The sequence below is a fragment of the Bipolaris maydis genome, assembly GCF_028858645.1.
Source record: "Bipolaris maydis strain C4 unplaced genomic scaffold PSV08scaffold_4, whole genome shotgun sequence".
Classification (NCBI taxonomy): Eukaryota; Fungi; Ascomycota; class Dothideomycetes; order Pleosporales; family Pleosporaceae; genus Bipolaris; species Bipolaris maydis.
The window spans coordinates 665115-686848 of record NW_027093860.1 but is presented as its reverse complement, the minus strand read 5'-3'; the positions used below and the strand labels follow the sequence as shown (position 1 = coordinate 686848).

General features: G+C 52.1%; 10 protein-coding genes across 10 annotated transcripts; 5 read left to right on the top strand and 5 right to left on the bottom strand.

The window, feature by feature from the left end:
• Positions 1-45: 45 nt before the first annotated feature.
• PSV08DRAFT_33459 (uncharacterized protein) lies at positions 46-2187 on the top strand. Its single transcript, XM_014223827.2, has 2 exons — positions 46-1634; positions 1685-2187. The coding sequence occupies exons 1-2, from the start codon at positions 546-548 to the stop codon at positions 1871-1873; spliced, it is 1278 nt and encodes a 425-aa protein (XP_014079302.1). The 5' UTR covers positions 46-545; the 3' UTR covers positions 1874-2187.
• Positions 2188-2538: 351 nt separating this feature from the next.
• On the top strand, positions 2539-4964 carry PSV08DRAFT_219348 (kinase-like domain-containing protein; the record flags this gene model as incomplete). The annotated part of the gene is made up of 4 exons (XM_014223826.1): positions 2539-3118; positions 3168-3592; positions 3642-4521; positions 4573-4964. The coding sequence occupies 4 exons, from the start codon at positions 2539-2541 to the stop codon at positions 4671-4673; spliced, it is 1986 nt and encodes a 661-aa protein (XP_014079301.1). The 3' UTR covers positions 4674-4964.
• Positions 4965-5169: 205 nt separating this feature from the next.
• PSV08DRAFT_387240 (uncharacterized protein) lies at positions 5170-8910 on the top strand (the record flags this gene model as incomplete). The annotated part of the gene is made up of 5 exons (XM_014223825.2): positions 5170-7353; positions 7404-7476; positions 7526-7653; positions 7702-8315; positions 8369-8910. 5 exons carry the CDS (start codon positions 5170-5172, stop codon positions 8754-8756), a joined length of 3387 nt encoding a protein of 1128 aa, XP_014079300.1. The 3' UTR covers positions 8757-8910.
• On the bottom strand, positions 8795-9579 carry PSV08DRAFT_281523 (Ctr copper transporter family-domain-containing protein). The gene is made up of 2 exons (XM_066092557.1): positions 9068-9579; positions 8795-8981 (listed from the first exon to the last, which is right to left on the bottom strand). Exons 1-2 carry the CDS (start codon positions 9421-9423, stop codon positions 8870-8872), a joined length of 468 nt encoding a protein of 155 aa, XP_065949414.1. The 5' UTR covers positions 9424-9579; the 3' UTR covers positions 8795-8869.
• A 581-nt stretch (positions 9580-10160) lies between these two features.
• On the top strand, positions 10161-12266 carry PSV08DRAFT_219342 (ferric reductase like transmembrane component-domain-containing protein). Its single transcript, XM_014223823.1, has 4 exons — positions 10161-10564; positions 10622-10733; positions 10788-11042; positions 11097-12266. The coding sequence occupies exons 1-4, from the start codon at positions 10195-10197 to the stop codon at positions 12205-12207; spliced, it is 1848 nt and encodes a 615-aa protein (XP_014079298.1). The 5' UTR covers positions 10161-10194; the 3' UTR covers positions 12208-12266.
• Positions 12267-12365: 99 nt separating this feature from the next.
• PSV08DRAFT_245503 (uncharacterized protein) lies at positions 12366-12948 on the bottom strand (the record flags this gene model as incomplete). Its single annotated transcript, XM_066092329.1, has 2 exons — positions 12366-12785; positions 12877-12948. The coding sequence occupies 2 exons, from the start codon at positions 12946-12948 to the stop codon at positions 12366-12368; spliced, it is 492 nt and encodes a 163-aa protein (XP_065949413.1).
• An 837-nt stretch (positions 12949-13785) lies between these two features.
• Positions 13786-15258, bottom strand: PSV08DRAFT_387239 (uncharacterized protein; the record flags this gene model as incomplete). Its single annotated transcript, XM_014223822.1, has 5 exons — positions 13786-14119; positions 14188-14353; positions 14407-14600; positions 14659-14896; positions 14946-15258. The coding sequence occupies 5 exons, from the start codon at positions 15256-15258 to the stop codon at positions 13786-13788; spliced, it is 1245 nt and encodes a 414-aa protein (XP_014079297.1).
• A 600-nt stretch (positions 15259-15858) lies between these two features.
• PSV08DRAFT_360565 (uncharacterized protein) lies at positions 15859-16853 on the bottom strand (the record flags this gene model as incomplete). The annotated part of the gene is made up of 2 exons (XM_014223821.2): positions 15859-16687; positions 16738-16853. Coding segments are annotated over 2 exons (860 nt in total), but the record flags the coding sequence as incomplete, so codon positions are not given.
• A 101-nt stretch (positions 16854-16954) lies between these two features.
• On the bottom strand, positions 16955-17907 carry PSV08DRAFT_400342 (uncharacterized protein). Its single transcript, XM_014223820.2, has 3 exons — positions 17783-17907; positions 17639-17728; positions 16955-17584 (listed from the first exon to the last, which is right to left on the bottom strand). The coding sequence occupies exons 1-3, from the start codon at positions 17860-17862 to the stop codon at positions 17293-17295; spliced, it is 462 nt and encodes a 153-aa protein (XP_014079295.1). The 5' UTR covers positions 17863-17907; the 3' UTR covers positions 16955-17292.
• Positions 17908-18317: 410 nt separating this feature from the next.
• PSV08DRAFT_408469 (Bromodomain-containing protein) lies at positions 18318-21508 on the top strand (the record flags this gene model as incomplete). The annotated part of the gene is made up of 4 exons (XM_066093803.1): positions 18318-18459; positions 18539-18700; positions 18757-21158; positions 21189-21508. The coding sequence occupies 4 exons, from the start codon at positions 18318-18320 to the stop codon at positions 21312-21314; spliced, it is 2832 nt and encodes a 943-aa protein (XP_065949412.1). The 3' UTR covers positions 21315-21508.
• Positions 21509-21734: the final 226 nt, after the last annotated feature.

Genomic DNA, 21734 nt, shown 5'->3' with positions numbered 1-21734 from the left:
GTCATGATTAGATTAATGCAGGCGAGTCAAGTCGAGGGCACCTGATCCGTCTCCACCGTTGTTGCAATCCATGCTGGCTGCTCGCTATTGAGCGTGCCAACGTGACAGCGAGCTAATGACCCCTCACCTTCATTCACAGCCTGGTTTCCACCTTGGACAAACGATCCTGCCCGACTCTGTCGCTCCTCTAGCTATTGCCCTCTCGCACCCTTCCACCCGGTCCTCGAGCCTGCTTCACCTTTACCCCCATTCGCTCTCGTGCACCATCGGTACCACCCACGGCCGCACGCACTTGCTAAGCCGCAGATAAGGCTTCCATGACGCTGTTCGACCCTTCTGCTCTATACTCTTCTACGCAACAACTACCAGAACCGGGAGCGAGGAACCATTTCCACCTCTTCTACACCTGTTCCAACATTCTCTTTAGCCATCCCGACATTTGCCCTCCTCACTTGGCAAAGTCCCCCGCTCTCCACCCGCTGACGCCGCTTCAGCTTCAACTTTTACCCAAGGACAACCCCGTCTAACCTCCAAACAAAGCTCGTATGGCTGAACCTGACTACGGTGCCGCTTCCTGGGCCCATGTGACGACCGGCTCCGGACATCAGGGTGCAGAGTTGGCTGCCCCGCTTCTCTCTGCACATGCCCCATTTCAACAACAACTCCCGCCTCTGTACGGAGGCGTATATCTGCCCATGAGCGACCATCAAACACCCCCGAACCGCAATGCACCAGATGGACCAACCAGCAATCCGCTCCATGACCGCTCTCCGTATCCGCCTGCTGGAGTCCGCTATCCATATTACCAGGCGCAAATGTTCCCATATCAATTCACGGGTCATCCACGACCGCCACCTTCTTTCTGGAACGGAGTTGACCATGTGCATCCGGATCAGTTATTTTCTAACCCGAGTAACCCGATGCAAAATCATTTACCTAGCCAAACAGTAGGAATATCACATCCAAATAACCCATTAGCACCGGCTTTGAACGCAGGGATTCCGCCATTTATTCGACGGCGCAATGAGCACAGGATGGCAGTCGAGGCAATCTCACGGCATTCCCATGCGGGGAGCATGCGAACCCCTCACCAAGGTCATCGGGATTCAGCGCATCCGGAAGTGCGGCTGCAGAGCACTAGATCACAGCCCCACGAACACCGTCAGCCAAATGATCCAATATCTCCTGGATCAGGGCACCGCCCGTGGGCATCGCCTGGAGGCCATGGTCGCCGTTCAGACCGTAGCATCTCTCCACGAACATCAAATCGCCGGAGTTTTGAGAGGTATTCGGTTGACCTCTCACCTTCGAGCACGTCATCTGACGCAGAAGAGGCGGCTGCCAGAGCGCCACCCCCGAATCGCTTGAGGACCCGAACAAGAGACGTGCGCCCACGTTTCACGGGCTACCGCCCACATATTGATCCCAATATTGCCACCCCAAGACAGATCCAGGAACTCAAAGACGGTCTTCCGCGGCGTCTGCCAAGCGAGCTTCCCGACGATGCATCCAAGTGTTGTGACATTTGCCAAAAGGACTATTCGGCCTCGCATGTTTTGCCTACAGAAGAGGAGGAAATTGCGGTAGTCTTGTCCTGTGGACACACATTCGGAGAATTTTGTATTTTTCAATGGGTGAGTCTTGACAGTTGTAAAAGTGACGATGGTTGCTGAGTCCAAACTAGCTTGATACGTGCAAAACCCACAAAAACAAAGTTACTTGCCCAATGTGTCGGAAGCAGCTGATCGAGGCACCACGATATCTCCAAAGCATGATGCATGCCTTTCCTCGCAATGGGCAGGCATTTGTTGACCTCTTGGCTCGCGAGCAACTTCTTGCTAACGGAATACCACGTGATTTTCACAACTTGTAAAAGGATGCTAGGCAGACACAACATGTGGAGTTGGACGGCAACACGGAAAGGGCCATGTGATGTGATAGCATTAGCATATGTTGCTTCCATGTTATCGCGTTGCCAGGGCGGATAGATGTGTGGAACTATGATATCATTCTTTGGCGTGGATTGCCTGTTTGGGGCACCATGTACGGCGTTTCTGCGGGCGGGGTATGGTGTTTCTCCGGGTAGGTTGACTTTATTGCAAGGTTGGAATTCTGGATATGCGAGGCATGGTTCTTGAAGGGATCTGTACATAATATACGGCGAGAAATAAAGACGGCGACAGCACACTTGATACACTACTAAAAATGGCAATCTTGACCCATGACGGCGATCGGAGAAGGAGGTTCCACATGCCAGGGAGCCTGGATTTCATCGTTGCCCGGAGCAGACTTAGCCCAAAACACGCACCCCACCATCAACACGAAGCTGAGCGCCAGCCGCCTGCATTTGTTTTGTCGCAGGCTCTGCAAGGTACCGACGCCTGGTGTATACATACATACAAGTAGGCGATTGTTTGCGCATACACTGCAGATTCGACGCTGGCCTGCTCCTTCTTGTTCTCTGTCGTTGCGACGACAGCCCCCACCTGCGCAACTGCAACTACCCCCTTCTCCGTCGCTATCGGGCACTAGACGAGCATGCAAGACAACGACAACGTCAACAACAGAGACGGAGACGGTTTTCAGCTACCCGCCCTTCCGCCGCTACTTCACACCCGTGGCAAGAGTATGGACCGTCCAGGCACGCCGGCCGAGGCCTTCATCAGCCCGCAGCAGACGCCTCAGGGCAGCCCAAGTAAACACCACCAGCCGCCCGGCGCATTTGATCTGCCCCATGTCTTCGAGAATGCCATGAGGCTACTTCCCACCATCAGCTCTCCCAGAGCGAAGCCGACATCGCCAACATCGCCCAACAAGTTGAAATTGGGCAGCGGCGGCGAGGACGGAGACTATGCGGGGCCAGACTCGACCACTGTCGCATCGGGCTCTCCAACGCGCAGGACAAACCAAGAAAACGCACCCCCCGGTGGACGCTCTGCTATACAAAAAGACAACGGTCACATGACACATGCAGCACAGTCGCGGCAGGAACCCTACCGGACGCGCGAGGCAGAGCAGTCAACACGGTACTTGAATGGTCCGCAGCGCCTCTCTGCCGAAGATATGGAGAAGGCGAGGAAGCCAGCAGTAAAGCGTCTCGCAAATGTCACTCAACTATGTAGGCCTGCCATCTTCTCGGATCGCAGCAGCACTAACCAGCCGTGCAGACTTCCTCGACTACTACTACGACCTCCTCACCTACGTACATACCCGCCAAAACCGTCTCTCTCAGTTCAAAGCACAGAACCCTCTTCCACCTGAGACGCCCGAAGAAGAGTACAACAGTGCTCTTACACAGTATCTTGGTCGCGAACGTGCCAACCTCCGCAAGCGACGCACTCGATTGAGGCAGGGCGACTTCCAGATTCTCACCCAAGTTGGCCAAGGTGGTTATGGACAGGTGTACTTGGCTCAGAAAAAGGACACCCGTGAAGTCTGTGCCCTCAAAGTCATGAGCAAGAAGTTGCTGTTTAAACTGGACGAGGTCCGCCATGTCCTGACGGAGCGTGACATTTTGACCACTGCTAAGAGCGAGTGGTTGGTACGATTGCTTTATGCGTTCCAGGACGACAAAAGCATCTATCTTGCCATGGTGAGTGATAGTGTTGAAGAAGTATGACCATGGGCTAATGTTAGTAAAGGAATATGTTCCTGGAGGTGATTTTCGAACCCTGCTGAACAACACGGGCGTTCTACATAACCGCCATGCGCGCTTCTACATTGCTGAGATGTTCACATGTATCGACTCGCTGCACCAGCTGGGCTACATTCACCGAGACCTGAAGCCCGAAAACTTTCTGATTGACAGCACCGGACACGTTAAACTAACCGACTTTGGTCTTGCTGCAGGTATTCTTGCTCCCTCCAAAATCGAATCGATGCGTATCAAGCTGGAGTCTGTGAGCGATGTTGTTTCACCATTTGGCCGGCCTATAGAAGAGCGTTCTGCAGCGCAGAGGAGAGACAATTATCGCTCGCTGAGAGAGAGAGACGTCAACTACGCAAAGAGTATTGTAGGCAGTCCCGACTATATGGCGCCTGAAGTACTCAAGGGCGAGGAATATGATTTCACTGTTGACTACTGGAGCCTGGGATGCATGCTCTTTGAAGCATTGGCCGGATACCCACCTTTTGCTGGCGCTACAGTTGATGAGACGTGGCAGAACTTGAAGCAGTGGAAGAAGGTATTGCGAAAGCCCGTATACGAAGACCCTTCGTACTTCTTGTCCAAGCGCACTTGGGACCTCATCGTGCGTCTCGTAGCGTCCAAGTCGTCTCGATTCCGCAACATATCCGAAATTCACGCGCATCAATACTTTGCTGAAGTAGACTGGGCAAAGTTGAGAGAACAAAAGGCACCGTTTGTACCAGAGTTGGACAGCGAGACCGACGCTGGATACTTTGACGACTTTGGCAACGAAGCCGACATGGCCAAGTATAAGGAGGTGCACGAGAAGCAGGCTGCTTTGGAAGCAATGCAAGACCGCAATGTGCAAATGGGCAAGGGTCTCTTCGTCGGATGTGAGTATTGGTACAAACACGGGCTATGTCGTCTCGCTAATATGACTATAGTCACCTTCCGCCACAAGAAGCAAGCCGAAGAAAACGGCAAGCCATCAACCCCCCGGAAACCACTTCCTATGGTTGACGAGAATTTTGATACCATTTTCTAGAGGCATTGTCCTCGTTTAGCACGCCGTGGCACTGGTTGCGACGGCGCTTTTGTGCGTTTAGTGGGTTATGGGTATCTTTTGAAGCACCTGGCACTTGTCAATCTGTGACGAGCAACAAGGTGAATGCATATAAGGAAAGCTTTCATGACTTGGCCATGACAGCATGGAATAGTTTAGATTCGGCGTTTGTTGCGAGCCATGCATATTCATCTTGGCAGTCAATTGTGCGGTATGCATTTGGGGAATCGTGTATTAGTAGTCAAGGAATGCACGAGTACTGTGACTGTTTGTAGTGTTTGTCTCCGGGTTGCTTCGCCGCTTGTTTGCACAGCTATTACCCGACCGAACACGCTCTCACGTGATAGCGCTTCGCGGTTCAACGTAGTATGCACGCGAGACGCTACGCTAACCGGCAATCCCCGTTCATCCATCATTCCCCTCTCTTGAGGCAGCGCACTGGACAATCAACCCCCACCAACACGCATACGCCGCGACTATGCCCGGTCTAGTCCGAAGAGGGCGGAAACGTCCATCGCTGGCCGTCAGCGAGCAAGTCGACGAGCAGTCCGACGAAGACTCCTCTACGTCGAGCAGCAAACGCGCCCGCCATGACCGGGACGCGTCCGACAGCCCTTCCCCAAGCACGTACACGCAAAACGATGATGCAGACGCAACGAGCGCATACGTCCAGGATGACTTCCAGCCAGGCTCTCTTGTCAGGGTAAAGCTGAAGAACTTTGTCACATACACAGCTGCCGAATTTCATCTGGGCCCCAGTTTGAACATGGTCATTGGTCCAAACGGAACAGGAAAGAGTACGCTTGTGTGCGCGATATGCCTGGGTCTTGGATGGGGTAGCGAACATCTGGGAAGAGCCAAGGACTTGGGGGCTTTTGTCAAACATGGTGCTAGCGAAGCCATTGTTGAAATCGAGCTTGCAACAGGCCCAGGCAATGGTCCGAATCGCATTGTCCAACGTACCATTCGCAAAGAAGACAACAAGTCTGTGTTTTTTCTCGATGGCAAGCGCGTTTCCCAAGGCGCTGTAACAACCATGGCCAAACAATTCTCTATACAGATTGATAACCTTTGTCAATTCTTGCCTCAAGACCGTGTCGTCGAGTTTGCCAAAATGACCGATGTCGACCGCCTACGAGAGACTCAGCGTGCAGCGGCGCCCCCGCACATGGTTGAGTGGCATGACGAACTCAAGGCCTTGCGTATTGAAGAACGAAATGTCCAGACAAAAGAAACCAACGAGCGCAATTATTTGGAGAAGTTGGAAAAACAGCAAAATGCAACCAGAGAAGATGTCGAACGATTCCATCAACGCGAGGGCTTGTTGCGCAAATCAAAATGTCTGAAGAAGGTTAGGCCTATGATTGAGATCAAGTTGCTCAAAAACGACATATTGAAAATGAAGGAAGACAAGAGGCTGGCTATGTTAGAGCTGGATCAGATCAAGGAAGACATGGAACCAGCGCGTATAGCCTTGTCAGAAGTGGAAACATATCGTAATCAGATTGAGCAAGTTGTGAAGCTCCGCAAGAACCGTGTCGACTTGATTAAGACACAAGCCGACAAGCTCGCGAAAGATATCGATACGGAAAAGGCCAAAGCCAGCGACTCCACTGAGTTGATCAAGGTCGAGCTGAGAGCTAAAAAATTGCGTGAGCAGGATATTGTCCGCATTACGGCTGATATCAACAGGCTAGAACAAAAACGACAGAATACGGCTGTGGAATATGATGCTGCATCTTTTGAAGGTCGCAAAGCAGAAGTTCGAGGTCAAATTTCCACCATCAGCAACAGCATAACGGATAAGCAAAATTCGGCGTTGGGTCTACGCGAACGCGCGCGTGCAATTGCAGACGAGAACACAAAGCTGAGCACACAGCGAGAGCAGTTAAACACCCAAAGTGGCAAACAGGCAAGCCTTCTACAGAGACTCTCTCCCGACACTGCGAAAGCTTGGAAATGGATTCAGGAAAACAAGCACACTCTAAATTTTAAGGGTGAAGTCATTGGTCCGCCAATTCTGGAATGCTCCATTCCAGATTCCAGATATGCTCAAGCTCTAGAAGGCCAGCTGAGGAAAGGCGATGTCATTGCAATCACTTGTACACATAGCGATGACCAGCAGTTACTGTCGAACCTCCTCATTAGAAAGGTTACCAATGGGGGCCAAGGGCTGCACGACGTCCATCTTCGGACGTCCCCCAAGCCTCTTGATTCATACAAACCACCCGTCATGAAAGAGGACCTGGAAAAATTTGGCTTTCGAGGCTACATGCTCGACTTCATTCAAGGACCTACCGCTGTTTTGGCCATGCTTTGCGACAACAACCGCCTGCATCAGATAGCCTATTCCCCGACCCCAATATCAGATGAGCAGCACGCTGCTGTATCGAACAGCCCTATCCGCACCTGGGTCAGTGGTACGGAGACCTTTCGCATCGTCACGCGCAGAGAGTACAACGCGTCCTCAACATCCGTCACAAAACTTAGGCCTGCCCAATGGTTTACGGACCAACCAACTAACACAGAAGAGGTTCGGGCGATTGAAACAAGAATAACAGAACTGGTGCAAGAGAAAGAAGAGATCCAGGAAAATTACGCAATTGTAACGAGAGAAATGAAGAGCCTCAAACAACAACTCGAGGAGCTCAAGGAGGCGAGGGTATTAACTATTCTACAATGTGTCAATGTTCATTTCTGACAATGCACCAGGAAGCGATACAAACAGAGCAAGACGCTACGAAAAAGGCTCTAGCCGAGTGGCAGGCTATCCCTGATAAGATCGGTAGGTTTGCCTTTGTAAATCAACAGGGTCGTCTGCTGATGCCCCATAGCTTCCAAACAAGCCCAATTGGACGATCATAAGCAGCAAAATGCAGAAACGAATGAGCGCATCCGTGAAATTAAAGCACAAGCTCGCGAAACATCATTACGCGCAGCGGCACTAGCTCTAGATTATGCTGTACGTAGTAACTATCTTGATCGTCATACTCTACTGACAGTCATGTAGAAAGCTGTGACACATATGCGCACGTTTCATGAATCGCTCATTGAAGCCGATATTCGATTGATAGAAGCCAAGTCAGAACTCAATGCATTGAGAAATGAAAACAGTGCAATAATCCAAAGACAGCAGACGAAAGAAACCGAGGTCCAAGAACTTGGCAATCGCATCAAACGTCTTCGCGACGAGTACACAAAGAAGACAGCAGCTACCCAACAAGACATTGAAACCTTGACCGAAGAGGAGAAGCAGATTGTTTTGGAGTATCGCGAGCTCCCTTCATTTGACGACCTCGAGCAGGAAGTTCAAGCCGTCGCTGCACGGCTGGAGATGATGGCTGAAGGCAATCCTGGTGCTATCAGAGCTTACGAGAAGCGCGAAGAGGACATGAACAGAACGCGAGAGAAGCTAGAGCAGTATACGGCTAGCCTCGGTGAGATCAGGGAAAAGATTACAGAGATTCGCGAACAATGGGAGCCACAGCTTGATGTTCTCATCAGCAAGATAAGTAATGCCTTTGCATACAACTTCCAGCAGATTGGGTGTGCTGGCGAAGTCGCTGTGTTCAAGGATGAGGAGGACTTTGATAATTGGTCTGTTCAGATCTCAGTCCGCTTCCGGTATGCCTCAGTCATTTCATTTACATGCACGTATAGCTGACATACGCCAACAGTGAAAACGAACCCCTCAGTGTTCTCAATTCTCACCGCCAATCTGGTGGCGAGCGCGCTGTCTCCACCATTTTCTACCTGATGGCTCTCCAGGATCTCGCCCAGTCGCCTTTCCGCGTTGTCGACGAGATCAATCAAGGTATGGACCCACGTAATGAACGAATGGTGCATGAGCGCATGGTAGATATTGCCTGCCAAGAGCGTACAAGCCAATATTTCCTTATCACTCCAAAACTCTTGACTGGCCTAAAATTCCATCCCAAGATGAAGGTTCATGTCATCAATTCTGGAGAACATATTCCTGACTCGAAGACTGTCAAAGGGGGTTGGGATCTGAATGATATGGCCAAAATCGCGCTGAGGACAAGGAAGGGTATTATGGTTACTTGATTGAGGATGATTGCTAGTGTGAGCACTAAGCAGATCGGCTTCGCTTCATTCTTCTATCTCTTCCTGCGTTTGCTTCCATCAAGGCCAAGATGTATCACGTCGCATCAATGCTCTCACTGCGCCGCAGTTCTAGCCATGAATCTGCCACAACTCAGACTTCCAAGGAATACGCCTCCGAGCACCGACATGAAGTATCCAACATTCATCGTCATGACAGCTATCATGCTGGGTGATGTGTTAATATGCGGATCTTGCAATAACATCGGTTTCGCGAAGCAAGAGAGAACGTAGAAGCAAGAGGAAGGACTTACAGCAGATACGACACCCCGGCAAGAACCACATCGAGACTTGCAATCCAAACCGCCTCATCGGCTCTCCAGCGTCTCTCTTCCAGTCTTGCTTTATGCTCAATATCTGGTTGTCCCTTCGCTTGTGCTAGTAACGTGAACAAGTTGAAACGGACAGCAATCAAGGCGCGGAACAGGGCTGCAAGTGCAATAAGGAATATACACGTTCCTGTGTATTGGCCTGGAGTGGTGGGGGTCCAGGATGCGGAAAAGAGAGACGTGGTGGTTGAAGTGAAAAAGGTCATGGACATGGTGGACATGTTCATTCCCGACATTGTGGCGTTGGAGTCAGTGGACATTGTTGGCATTGGCATGTTCATGTTGGTAGCCGCTCGTATGGTTCTTCTGCAAACTTCTTTAGCGTTTGATTGAGATGTTCGAGGTGGTGTGTAGGTAAATTAGCAGATGAAGCAAAAAATATTACTATCCGAACAAGCTGTTGCTCGTCAGATAACCTTGTTGCGCTAGTTTATGACAGAGAAGTCGTTGTCGAGACCGCCCAAGCCCACTGATATACCCGCACACCATCTTGCCAAAATGGACAAGCACGAAAATAATCCTCTCTTCCTTCCATTTGCATCCCAGTTCCAGGCCCCTCCTCCCTCCCTCGATACTCACGCACGCACACGCGTCACCCCACCCATCTAACACGGACCGAACAACGCGCGCTAAGAAAACTTGCTCAATCGTGCTCGTATGTACGCTTAGTTACCCCGCCCTCATTGGACCACCAGCCAAAAGATAGTATACACATCCTAGTAAAAGAACGCAGAACTAAGCATATGCAAGCACCGCACCAAGCTTTTGATAAGCTTATTTGCCGCGTTCGTGACTCGTGTGGCTTGGACTATATGGTTGCATGGGTTGTATAGCGTTGGGAGAGGGCGGGGGTTGGTGGAGCAAGGGTTAGGAGGTTTACATAGACTTTCACCCGGCAAACCTGGGAACTGAAAGTCTTGAACTCTCTACTATTTTTGTTTGTCCAAGTTGCTCCATGAGGGTTTGACGTATCTATTCATCCTCTGAGACTTTCTTGTTGTGTATTTATCTGAATTTCAGAGGAAGAAGAGGAAGACGAGGAAGACGAGACGATGAGTGAAGCTTGGATCTCAGTCTCCCCTGGTATCTCAGGCATGCGCATGTTTGAGTGCGGAACGAAGACTGCAGAGGAGTGTGCGTGGTATAAGCATCGGTGGCACTTTTGGTATGTAGCGGACTATGTGTTTGCGCAGCCGACTGTTGCGTTTTTTATGAGTGGGATTGGGGTGTTCGTTATTGCACATTTGGTCTCGTCGTTAATTCTGCGGCGGAAGGGTGTAGGCCGGGTGGGGTTGGCGAAGAAGGTATTGGCGGGATCGAGGTATTTGGCGTATCGGGGGTTCCATGTTAGGCGGTTGAAGTGGAATTCTGCGCCGGTTGGAGTTTTGTTGCTTGGTGCGGCTGGTGCGGTGTTCTTTTTTTGTGAGTTCTTCTTTTGAATCATACTGCTTGTGGATCGTGTACTGACTTTGGAAATAGGTATGGATCTGATCCCGCAACCGTATTATTGGGCTAGCAAGAAGTTTGGTAATTCACCGCCGTTGGCTACACGATCTGGATGGCTGGCACTAGGATGCATGCCTTTCCTCTTGTATGTTCGGTCGCTTTCATGGTAGGACGAATGCTGTTTACTAACTGTCCTCAGTGCTACGGCGAGCAAAACAAATTGGATTACACTGGTCACTGGTGTGTCGTATGAACGGCTCCAAGTATTTCACCGATGGATTGCGTACGCGTTTTTCGTTCTGGCGCTGATACACACATTTCCCTTTATCGTGTATCATGTTCATTGGCACGATATGGAGCACCATTTTTCGAGCAACCTTCTATTCTACTGGACGGGGATAGTAGCACTTGTATTTCAAGCGTGGCTAACCTTTATGTCGCATAGTGTCTTTCGGTTAGTATTTCTCCCATGAGCTCGAGTTTCGCACGTAACTAATCAACCACCCAGAAACCGCGGATACGAATTCTTCAAGGCAACTCACTTCTTTGCCGCTGTCGTCTTCATGATAACCTTCTTCTGGCATTGTGATCAAACGCTAACAAGTTGGGACTATTTTGTTGCCACGGCTGCCATATACGTCCCTTGCTACGTATACCCGTGGCTTCGCACGGTGTTCGAATACAAATGGACTCAGCGAGCGCAGGTCACAGTTGAAGATAACGGTTTTATACGCGTTGCCATTCCGGCGACGTTCCACTGGACTCCGGGCCAACATTGCTTCTTACGCTTTACGAGTTTTGGTTTCCTCTCTACCCTGACTGCTCATCCATTTACCATTTGTTCTACGCCTGTCAAAACATTAGCGGAGTCTAATGAACTGGTGTTCTATGTTCGCCGTCAGGGTGGATTCACAGATAAACTATATCAACATGCGTTTGCCAACCCCGATGGCGCTGTCCCGGTTCTTGTGGACGGGCCTTATGGTGGTGCTAGTTGGCTCAAACTGCGTAATGCAGACCGTCTTCTAGTTGTTGCGGGTGGATCTGGTGCCGGCTGGACATTGCCATTTGTTGAATATTTTCTTCAATCAGTTGCAAACTCCATCGACGAATCAGCACCTCGTACATCCTACTCGACCTCAACATCACTACGCGTTGTACTTGCGACCCGCGATACCAAGAGCCTTTCGTGGTTTGAGAAAACACTGCAAGTCATGTTTTCACAATATCCAACTGAAGTCTTGTCATCCGTCCAAATCGAGGTCCACTTCACTGGTGAAGTGGCAAATCAAGCTGACATCCTGTCAAAAATAGTACAGCCATCAACCCACTCAGTGCCATCTGAAGCGTCGAATGACATCGTCTTTAGTACCGAGAAAGAAGGCGAAACAATTGTATCAGGCAAAGAACATACGGGCCGACCACAACTACCGCTCATCGTGCAGGAAGAGGCAGAGAAAGCAGCGGAAGCAGATGAGACGCTGAACGTGTATATCTGCGGGCCGAAGACGATGCAGAACGATGTGAGAAATGCCGTTGCAGCCGAGAACCTAAAGATCATGACAGGTGCAAGGAGCGGGGGCGTGTATTTACATACTGAGCACTTTTCATGGGCATAGATGCAATATTCGCACACGCCTGCTTCTTATTACAATTCATCTCGCTAATTAAAGATGTATTACATCCTCTTCCATCACATCCATACCACCTTCCACCTTCCACCTACCCTCGCCGACCCTATCTCTCACTCGTTCCTTCCCGAAAAGTCCTTGCCTCTCTACCCCTCTCTCCTCGACAAACTCATCCCACTCCTCGCATTCCTTCCACCACCCCACTCATCCCCATCACTATCGTCTTCCTCTTCCTCTGCATCCTGCTGTCTCTCCTCCCTCGGCTCCCTCGCCTCTCTCGCCTCTCCCTCAACAACAATCTCCACCCGACTCTCCAATACCGCATTCTTCTTGCTGCTCCCCTCTCTACCCAACTCTACGTCTCCGCCAGCGTTTCCTTGGCGCCGCGCACGCGCGAGACGGCGTTGGCGGCCGAAATATGTGAGCTCGAGGAGGAGAAGGCAGAGCAGGATGAAGACTATGATGCAGGCGGTTATTATACCGGTTTTTGCGCCGGAGCTGAGGGGGGGTTTGGAGTGTGAGGACGGAGGGGGGGTGGAGGGGGTTGAGGTTAGTTTTTGGGAGGTCTAGGTGAAGTGTTAGATGAAGGACTTTGTACTGCGGAATTTTTTTTTGGTGAAGGGGTTCTCCATGGCAAAGGATGATGGGGTTGTCTACCTTGAATTCCGTTTCAACATGGCTGTTGTATTGTTGTGTGGGTTGATTTGGGTCGCTTCTGACAAGGAACATGGTTTTAGATAGTACGACTGATTCATCCAGCAAATTTATTTGTTTTGGCTTTTACAATGATGGAGAATGTTGGATAGACGTGGAGTGACACTTGATCAGGTAAAGAAGAGGAGAAGGGATAGAGTTCCCTATCTCCTGATATCCCACTCAATACACAAATAAATCCTAAAATCCTCTCACTGCATGAACAGCTTGCCGCAGTGCTACCTGCGGTATCACTTTACGCCACTCCATCTCCATCGCAACTGTCACTGCAACCAAGGAAACCCAAAAAATTGGGAGAGATACAAACTCCGAGAATTTGTGAAAGAGAATACAGAGCGAGAAAAAAAATAAAGACAAAAAATGTAGAGCTGACTATGTAGACGTAAGACTGAAATAAGAAAAGCAGCAAAACCACGCTAGAAGAGCATGGAAGCAAGTTGTCACGTATACCTTTTGTAACTGCTTGCCCCCCCCCCCTTCCCACTATTATCGTGTCTGCTCCTCCCATTGTCGTTTGTTGGACAGAAAGCAAGGAAAAAGAATAATGCCGTGCATGCGAATGAAACAACGCCTCTTTTCGCCCCCCACGTAGCACACCGCGCGGCGCCGCGAACAACGCTGCCGTGTAACAGCCAGAGCAAGGAGAAGGGGGTAGCGACGAAAACGAGTGAGGTAAATAAACAAACAGTGTATAGAACGTGACTCAATGGACCATCCCAGAAAAGGTATGTATGCATGTATGTACAACAAAAAATTAATAATCCATGACTTTCATCATGATTTATGTTCAAGTTGACCAAGTCAAAAAGTATTTACAAAAGTTTCCCCCTTTCTCATCCATCATAAATCATTCTAAGCATCGCGGAGCATGCTAGTAACACCAGCCCAAGTCTCCAAAACAGTGGGACGAATCTGGTTGGCAGGGAGCGAGAAGCCGTATGTACCGGTATCCCTCAGCTCATAAGTGTACGAGTAGGTAGCATTACCCTCGACATCGGTGTAATCAGTGGAAGAGCCAGTGGTGGCGTAGAGAGTAGAGCAGCTGGGGCCAATGGTGTATGCAGTTCCTGAGACAGCACGGATGGCTGATTGAGCGCGGGATGCGAGACTGCGGAGCTGGGCGTCGTTTTCGGGGCGGAGACTGCAGTCGTAGCCGTAGGGCCAGAGGATGTATTGGCCGTAGGAGCTAAGGGTAGGGTGGTTAGCTTTGGCTTGATTTGGCAAAGGGGAGAAGGGGATGCAAGGGGGACATACTGCACGTCGAGGTAGAGGCTGATTCCGCGCGTTCCCTTCAGAGCATCGACTTGGGCTTTGATGGCCCTGAGCTCGGGGGCGTCTCCAGCGGCCTGACCCTTGTAGGTCTCCGAGCAAGGGTTGGTGGAGGCTCCGCCAGTTACCTCCCACTTGTATGGCCAGTTGCCTTTGATAAAATGTTAGCATGTTAATCATACAATAATTTCTATGGTCCCTTACGGTTGATATCGCGGCCAACACACGAGCTGGTGCTGACAGTCTGACGGTTCTTGCGCCAGAGACGGTCCGTGGTCTGCGAGTAGACGAATCCGTCGGGGTTGACGATGGGGGTGATGTAAAAGTCGAACTTGTCGACGAGAGCCTTGACGCTTGAGTCGGAGGCGTACTTGGTTAGAAGTTGCCACGCGAAGTACCTGAGGTGGAGATTAGCTTGTTTTTTTTCAATAATAATCTCATAGCAGGGTGGCTTACTCAGTGGTCATGGAAGTGATCCACTCTCGGGCGTGAACGTTTCCGTGGATAATAACGGCAGGCTTGGATCCCTTGCCGCCGCTGCCCCAGATATGGATACCAGTCAAGGTACGTCCTTGGACTGAGTTACCAAGGGTGACAATCTCGGAATTGCTAGTGTAGCCGGCTTGCAGATCGCGGAGGAATTGAAGATGATCGGCATATGGGTGGTATGCTGTGAACCACGACTCGCTGGGAACTATATTCGGTGAGTGTGTAACCTCGAAGATATTGAGCCAATTACAAACCAGCGTAGATTCCCATCTCGCCTTCTTCCTTGAGGGCAGCACCAACATCCTCATTGATGACCTTGCTCTCGGAAGCCAACGCAGTCAATGCCGCAACGTTTTCGGGTGCAACAACTACATCCATCTCGGCAGACTTGCCAGGGTTGAGGATGTGGGCAGCCAAGTTCTCGATTTGACTCTTGACAGCGTCGGTGCTAGAAACGCGCAGGACCTTGAAGCCATTGTAATCGACCTTCTTGCCAGCGGTTGGGACAGCGCTGCCCAAGGCAGTGGAGCCAAGGAGAAGGGCGGAGGTAAAGATAGTAGTCTTCATGATGAGAGATGGAGACACTGACTCTGTAGAAGCAAGGTGCAACGTAATACAGGCCGTGGGGAGCGCTGCTTTTTATGCTTCTCCATAGTCATACCTAGTTACGATCTACCTTCCTGTCAAGTAGCATGGCCGACATGTCCCTGTCTCTTAATCGAAATTGTATGGAATAGGCAGGTACCCCAGTTTCGTGGTAGTCGTCTGCACGAACGGGAGATGTGCACTCGAATAAGAAGACCAAGATAGGCCTTACAAGCGCGGGAGATGGTCATTCGAAGGAGGTCGGAGTAAACGCCTGGGCCATGGATGGAGGATTAATTTATGGAATCACTTGGCGCGCTGGAGGAGAGACGTGGGCGCGAACAAGATGATTGGTCCGGAGTCGTATGTGCTTACCGGGTTAGGCAGGTGTAGGGCCCGGAATTCTCGGAGAGCATGATGGCTGGTCTTGGCTATGCGATAGGGCAAATCAAGGTGTGCGTAGCTGGAAGACGTGATCTTGTCGTGATGGGCAACTAGTCGACCCGATGCAGTGTAGCAAGGGCATAGCTGGTTCGAAGCGATGAGCTGAAACGGGAAGGAGATCATTGGAAGGCGGCCGCCAAGTGGTAGACAGGCATGCACATTATAACTAGCCTGGTTGAAAGCGACAGGTGCCGACGACCGACATGTCTGACGTTTACTCCTCCTAAGAAGGCACACCCAGTTCCCTGAGCACGTTTGCACAACCAATTCTAAGCCATTCGTCGACTTGTTCCTGGCTCGTCACCCAGACACTCCCTAGCATACCCCCCGTATTCGCACTTGCACCCTCTGTGCTGCCACTCCGACGCGGAATAACGATTAGGCAGTCAGCCCACATGGCGACATTATGCGGAGGTGCATTTTCTTCTTTGGTATCGGGCGCTGACTGGCACTGGGCGAGGAGTGTGGTGTAGACAGACAGAACAGCTGAGGCTGAGGTATTTTTGAACCCCTCTTCGAAGCGATGAACAAAGTACCGAAAAGGGACTTTGTTTTCTTTTTCGCAGACGGCTGAAATGAGGTAGTCGAAAGCATGCGGCGGCCCCTTTAAGCCTTGGAGATGCTTGTGCACCCTGCTGCAGCCACCCTTTTCACCACAGTTGAAAATGACATACATGCTTGGGAATTGACGCAATACTTGAAGCATGACGACAAAGTCATCCGTATCTAAAGCTTCATGCTGACGCTTGTATGAGTCTAGCGTTAGCATGAGGAGTTGTGGTCTGTCGACACAAAACAGGTTTAGCGCCAAGTCATGCGTCTTGTTCAGCTGAGTGATGATAAGTCGCTCGTCAGGGCAGAACATGTCGCTGCCTGGTCCCCATCTCCGCGACTTATTGAAGCCATGGTTTGTGGCGCCGACTGTATGTGGTTTTGTAGCTAGTGCTGGGCAGATGCGGAACTCGAGCTGAGCAGTCATGAGCGAAGCGCCTGGCTTGTGGTTGTATACCTGCGCACCGGATAGCCGTCATCCTCCACTGACACAATTTTGTGAGGACCGAATACAATGGCGCCCTCACTGGCGAGTTTGTCAAACGTTTCCACAAGGCCTGCTTCCGAGTAATCTGCCATGTTGCAAATGTGGAAGTGCCTGAAAAGCTGATGACTCGGAGATTGTCGGTGAGCTCAAGTAAGATGACAGGTACGAGGCATAGCCGGCCCGTGCACGCTGCAGATTTAGTGAGTCCATGGTAAGTAATTACAACCACGGAAAGAGACACCACCACCAAAAATACGAAAAAGCGTTCAAAAAATGGACTATGTATAGCATTTTCCAGCTAGATAATCCAAAGCGAGACATATCCTGCACTAGAAGAGCCTCCCTCGGCGAGTGAGAAAGAACAAAAAGTCGCCCGAGTAGAAAAGAAAGAAACTTGAAAAAAAAAGCCTCTGTTAATTATAAAAGTTATGCCCCTGTCCGAGATGCAGACTCGTAATTGCAGAGGCCAAAGTGTATGATGAAGGTGGACGCAGTGCCTGGGTATCGTGGTATCATCATCAAATGGAGTGTAGCTATGCGGCCTCGGGTTTAGCAGGAGATGGCCTCTCTACGAGGACATAGTCAGCGCTGGTGGTCGATGAAGGGGTCGGTATTTGTGGAATCGCACCTGGCATGTTTGGCGTCTTTTGCGCAAGAGGGCTCTCGGGCGCCTGTGGTTGTGCCTCGTCTTTCTGGGTAGTTTGCTGGGTGCAGCTCTTGGCTGGTGGGGAGTTGCCCTTTGCCTGGTTGAGACGCTCTTCGGCAGCGCGCAGTCTTGCTTCGAGGGCCTCGAGTTCCTTGGTCTGGGTGCTGACAGCTGCCTTCCTGGGCGGGGGTCAGTGGGCTGCCTGCGATGGCGAGAGAGAAAGGAGGGTTTACTTTTCATGCACTGTCCGGTCGAGGTCCTCGATGCCGCCATCCAACTTGAACAGGCTGTCGAGCTCGGTCATGAAGTTGCGCGCTATGGTGCTGCAGGCATGATCAGAATAGGCGGGGAGCTATGCTAGCGCCGGGGGAGCTCACGATTGAGGACGTTTGTTCGGCTTCCAGCCATGGTCGGGATCGTCCATGGGGGCGGGCTGTGCAGAGTATGAGGAAGCCATGATGAGCAGTAGGCGGACGGCGTGTAGTATGCGCGGTGCGGGAGCGGCTCTGGAGAAGGTCGGGGCTGACGAGGGAACGAGGGGATGTATTTATGGGCTAGTGCAAGGGGAGGGTGGTAGTAGAACAAGCAGGCAAAGGGCTCAATCGTCAGACTTGTTTCATGCAGCGCTGGCGGGCCTGGCAGAGGAGAAAGAAAGCATAATATGACACCCCTGGAATAGAGACCGCAGGGCGATTGCAATGTAAGTATGTAGGGAAATAGGGGACGCCCATGCTCCGGACTAATTGGGGGGCGTAGATCAGTAGTGGAGCTTGGGAACGAGGGCTTGAAGATGCGCCGCCGCGCCCGAGCCCGACGAAGGAAACAAGAAGCAACAAGAAGCCAGCGACGGCGCGCGTGGGAAGCAGTTGGCGCAAGAACCGTTTGCTCGCGCCGCAGACGCAGACGCGGATGATGACGGTTGAGATACGGGGAGGATGGCAGGCTGCACGTCACGCGCCTGGCGGCAGGCCGGCGTGCGCCACAGTGTGGCAGTCGCCGTCGAAGCCCCGCGCCCTGCGCCCGCGCGCCGCCACACGGCGAGGCTGGAGCGGTGGTGTGGCGGTGGACGCGTGTGATTGGGTGTCGGCTGGGCTGGCCTGGGCTGGGCGGCTGCTGCTGCTGTCGTGCGAGAGGCAGCGCCGACGAAGCTCTTGCGAAGAATAATTTCCTCATCAAACCAACCGCCCAGCCCATCTGCCTCTGCCTCCGCCTCGCCGCCCGACGCGCCCATCGCCCTCCGCCGCCCCCCAGTCGCGTGCAATGCCCGTCTGCCTCCGCTAGACGCCCTCTTCCTCGTCCCTCGTCGCCGTGGCTCCCATCCCGCCCCACGCCCATCGCCCTCGCGCTGCAGACGCCTGGGGGATGACGACTAGCGTCTCTGCCTACACCAACCTCGAGTCGCTCCTGCTGTTCCAGTGCCTCCATGCCTATGGCGTCGGCCCCGCTGTCTTCGTCCGCATCTCCGACCTGCTGAAGAAGAACCCGGACATCACCACCCACAAGTACTTCCAGGCCGGCCGCCTCAGTCCCGATGCCCTGCGCAACTTCTACCTCGAGCGCCTGAAGAGAGAGCTCGAGCATGAGCAAGCCGCCGACTCCGACTCGCACAACGGCGATGTCGCCAGCCCGACCAAGCGAAAGAGACAGAGCCCGAGCCTGCCCACCGTCCAGGAATCCCTCCAGCACCAGCACTTGATCCCCAAGCTCGTCACCAAGCTCTATGCCTCGTACCGCTACGAGATTGCCGAACAGATCAGGGCCGAGGAGGACAGATACGAGCGACTGCAGCGCGAACTGAAGAGCATCGACCGCGGAGAGTGGGACGACCAACTGAGGGACAAGGCCAACGGACAAACATCTGCCTTGCCCCGGAAGTCGCCTCATCTGGCACAGAAGCCTTTGCAGCCGAGCCAAAGCCCCCAGCCCGCTCAGAATGGTGCGCGACGCGGTCCTTCCATCGCGCCTTCGCCAGATTCCACCCAGCCGTCTGTTCTCGAGTCTCCGCGACCTGCGCCTGCTCAAAACGGACAGCAATCGCCGTCTCAGTCCAAGAGGCAGCCTTCTACGCCGCAATCCCACCCCACGCCGCCTCCGGCAACGGTACACCAGGCCCAGCCTACACCGCATCACGCAGCATACAACAGCGCTCAGTATCCAAACATCACCCCTTTCCCTCAGGCACAGACACCTCAATCCACACAGCATCAGCCTGGTCCACACCACCATGCCGGCCACCTGTCGCAGCCCCCATCTCCAGCGGTAGGGTCGCCGGGACTGCAGTATCAGCCGTCGCCAGCCCAGAACTATGGTGGAAATGGAATACCTCAGTACGGCACTCCAGGAGCGCATCCGCAATATCACCCACCGCACCAGCAACCTCCAGGGCCTCACTCGCCAGGTCCACACCCTGGACAGCAGAGGGCGCCATACCCCCATCCTGGACACCAATCGTACCCTCATTTACAACCCCAAATGCCACACCCACCTCCCCAAGCAGGCTTCATGCTTCCACCCTTTCAGGTTGCCCCACAGGATCCATCGCGTGTCCATCACCAAGCAGCTGTGCCACCGCACCCCCAAGCCTCGACACCTACGAGCAACCGACAGCCGTCACGGACGAGTTTGCAAACGCCCGGCACTGGCAGAGCAGCAGGCGCGCCGCCAATCCATCCTCTTGTCACTCAGGCGAGACAATCACTCACGACACCTTCTGCCGCGCATTCTCCACAAAGTTCTATGGGAACTCCCGTGTCTGCAAAGAGTTTATGGAAGCGATCTAGTTTCAATGGGACACAGTCTACTTCTTCAAGCCCACGTCCAGAGGTGGAGCCACTCGATGATGTGCCGCCCCTAGTCCGCTCGAATCAGAGTCCCGCTAAAACCAAGTCACAGCGCAAGTCCAGGGCAAAGGGCAAAGGAAAAGATCCAGACCAGGATTCCGTACCAGACGCCGAAACCCCGCAAAATTCCAAGCTAATCAACGACCACGAGGAAGAATCTTTGGCGGAACCCGAAACTCGATCTGGACGTTCTCGACGAAAAGCCCCGGCAAGGCGAACAAGACCCGGAAGCATTGCATCTTCAAGAGCTGGTGGTTCGGTGCGCGACCGAAGCAGAAGTCAGTCAATTCTCTCCCATACCGATACGGTAGCGGCAGACAATGAGTCGCAAACTGGCAACAGGATCAAGTCGGAGCGAGGAACCTCTGTCGAGGCTATTGACGAGGAAGCTACTGCGGAAACACCGTCACATATGTCTACCCGACGTCGAGGAGCAGCCGCAATGCCGTCACTTTCAACACGTCGAAAGCGCAATGCCCGTGAAGCTTCTCTGGAGGCCGAGGACACATCATTTGGCACGCCTGGTCCTCCTCGATCTATCATAGCACCACGTAACTTTGCACGCATGACCGCCCCCATGATGTACGACATCAACTCCCACAAGCACGCATCTACATTCAATACTGCAGTTCGCGCCAAGGATGCAGAAGGCTATTACGACATTATCAAGCGCCCGACGGATTTGTCTTCTATTAAGAAAGCCATCGCAGCAGGCTCGAAGCAAGTTGCTGCAGCTGCAGCGGCGTCAGAAAACCCAACTGCTAGTCCCGGTGGTGCAACAGGAGGTCTCATTGAGCTTCCTTTTACAGCAGACAACGTACCTCCAAAGGCCATTGTCAACGCGGCGCAGCTTGAAAAGGAACTCATGCGCATGTTTGTCAATGCCGTCATGTTCAACCCCGGAGAAGAAGGCGTGGTCAACGACGCAAGAGACATGTTCCAGACTGTCCAGGGGCTTGTCAGCACATGGAGAGACGTCGAGAGAGATAGTGGCAAGGCAGGTAACGAAGGCACTCCTGCCGCTGAGGAAGAGGATCCGCCCACGGCCAGCAAGCGGAGGAAGTTATAGTATAATTCCCGAACATCGCAGCTGTCTGCGCGAAAATGAAGTAGGGTTTCAGAGTAATGTCAGGTTCGGGCAAGAGTGTCGAATATTACATGATCAGTTTTAAACCCCATTGTCGTCTTCTTCTTGTTGGTACTGCGTCGTCTACTCCTGGCGCTTCAGAGTTTAGTCGGTGACATCATCTCGTTTTGTCCTTTGTAAAAATTTTGTGCTCATGTGTGGTGCCTGTGAAGCCGTACTATCATTTTAATTTTTGTATCACCATGTCACAGATATAGGAGTATGGATGCCATGAGAAGAATAGAGAAAAGCAACCAACAACAATGCATAAGTGGAGGGGAAAAGAAAGAAGACCCATACTTGCTCCTACCTTTGTTTGCAAAGCGAGCAAACAAATATTACCTCGTCTCCCCCTTCTTTTAT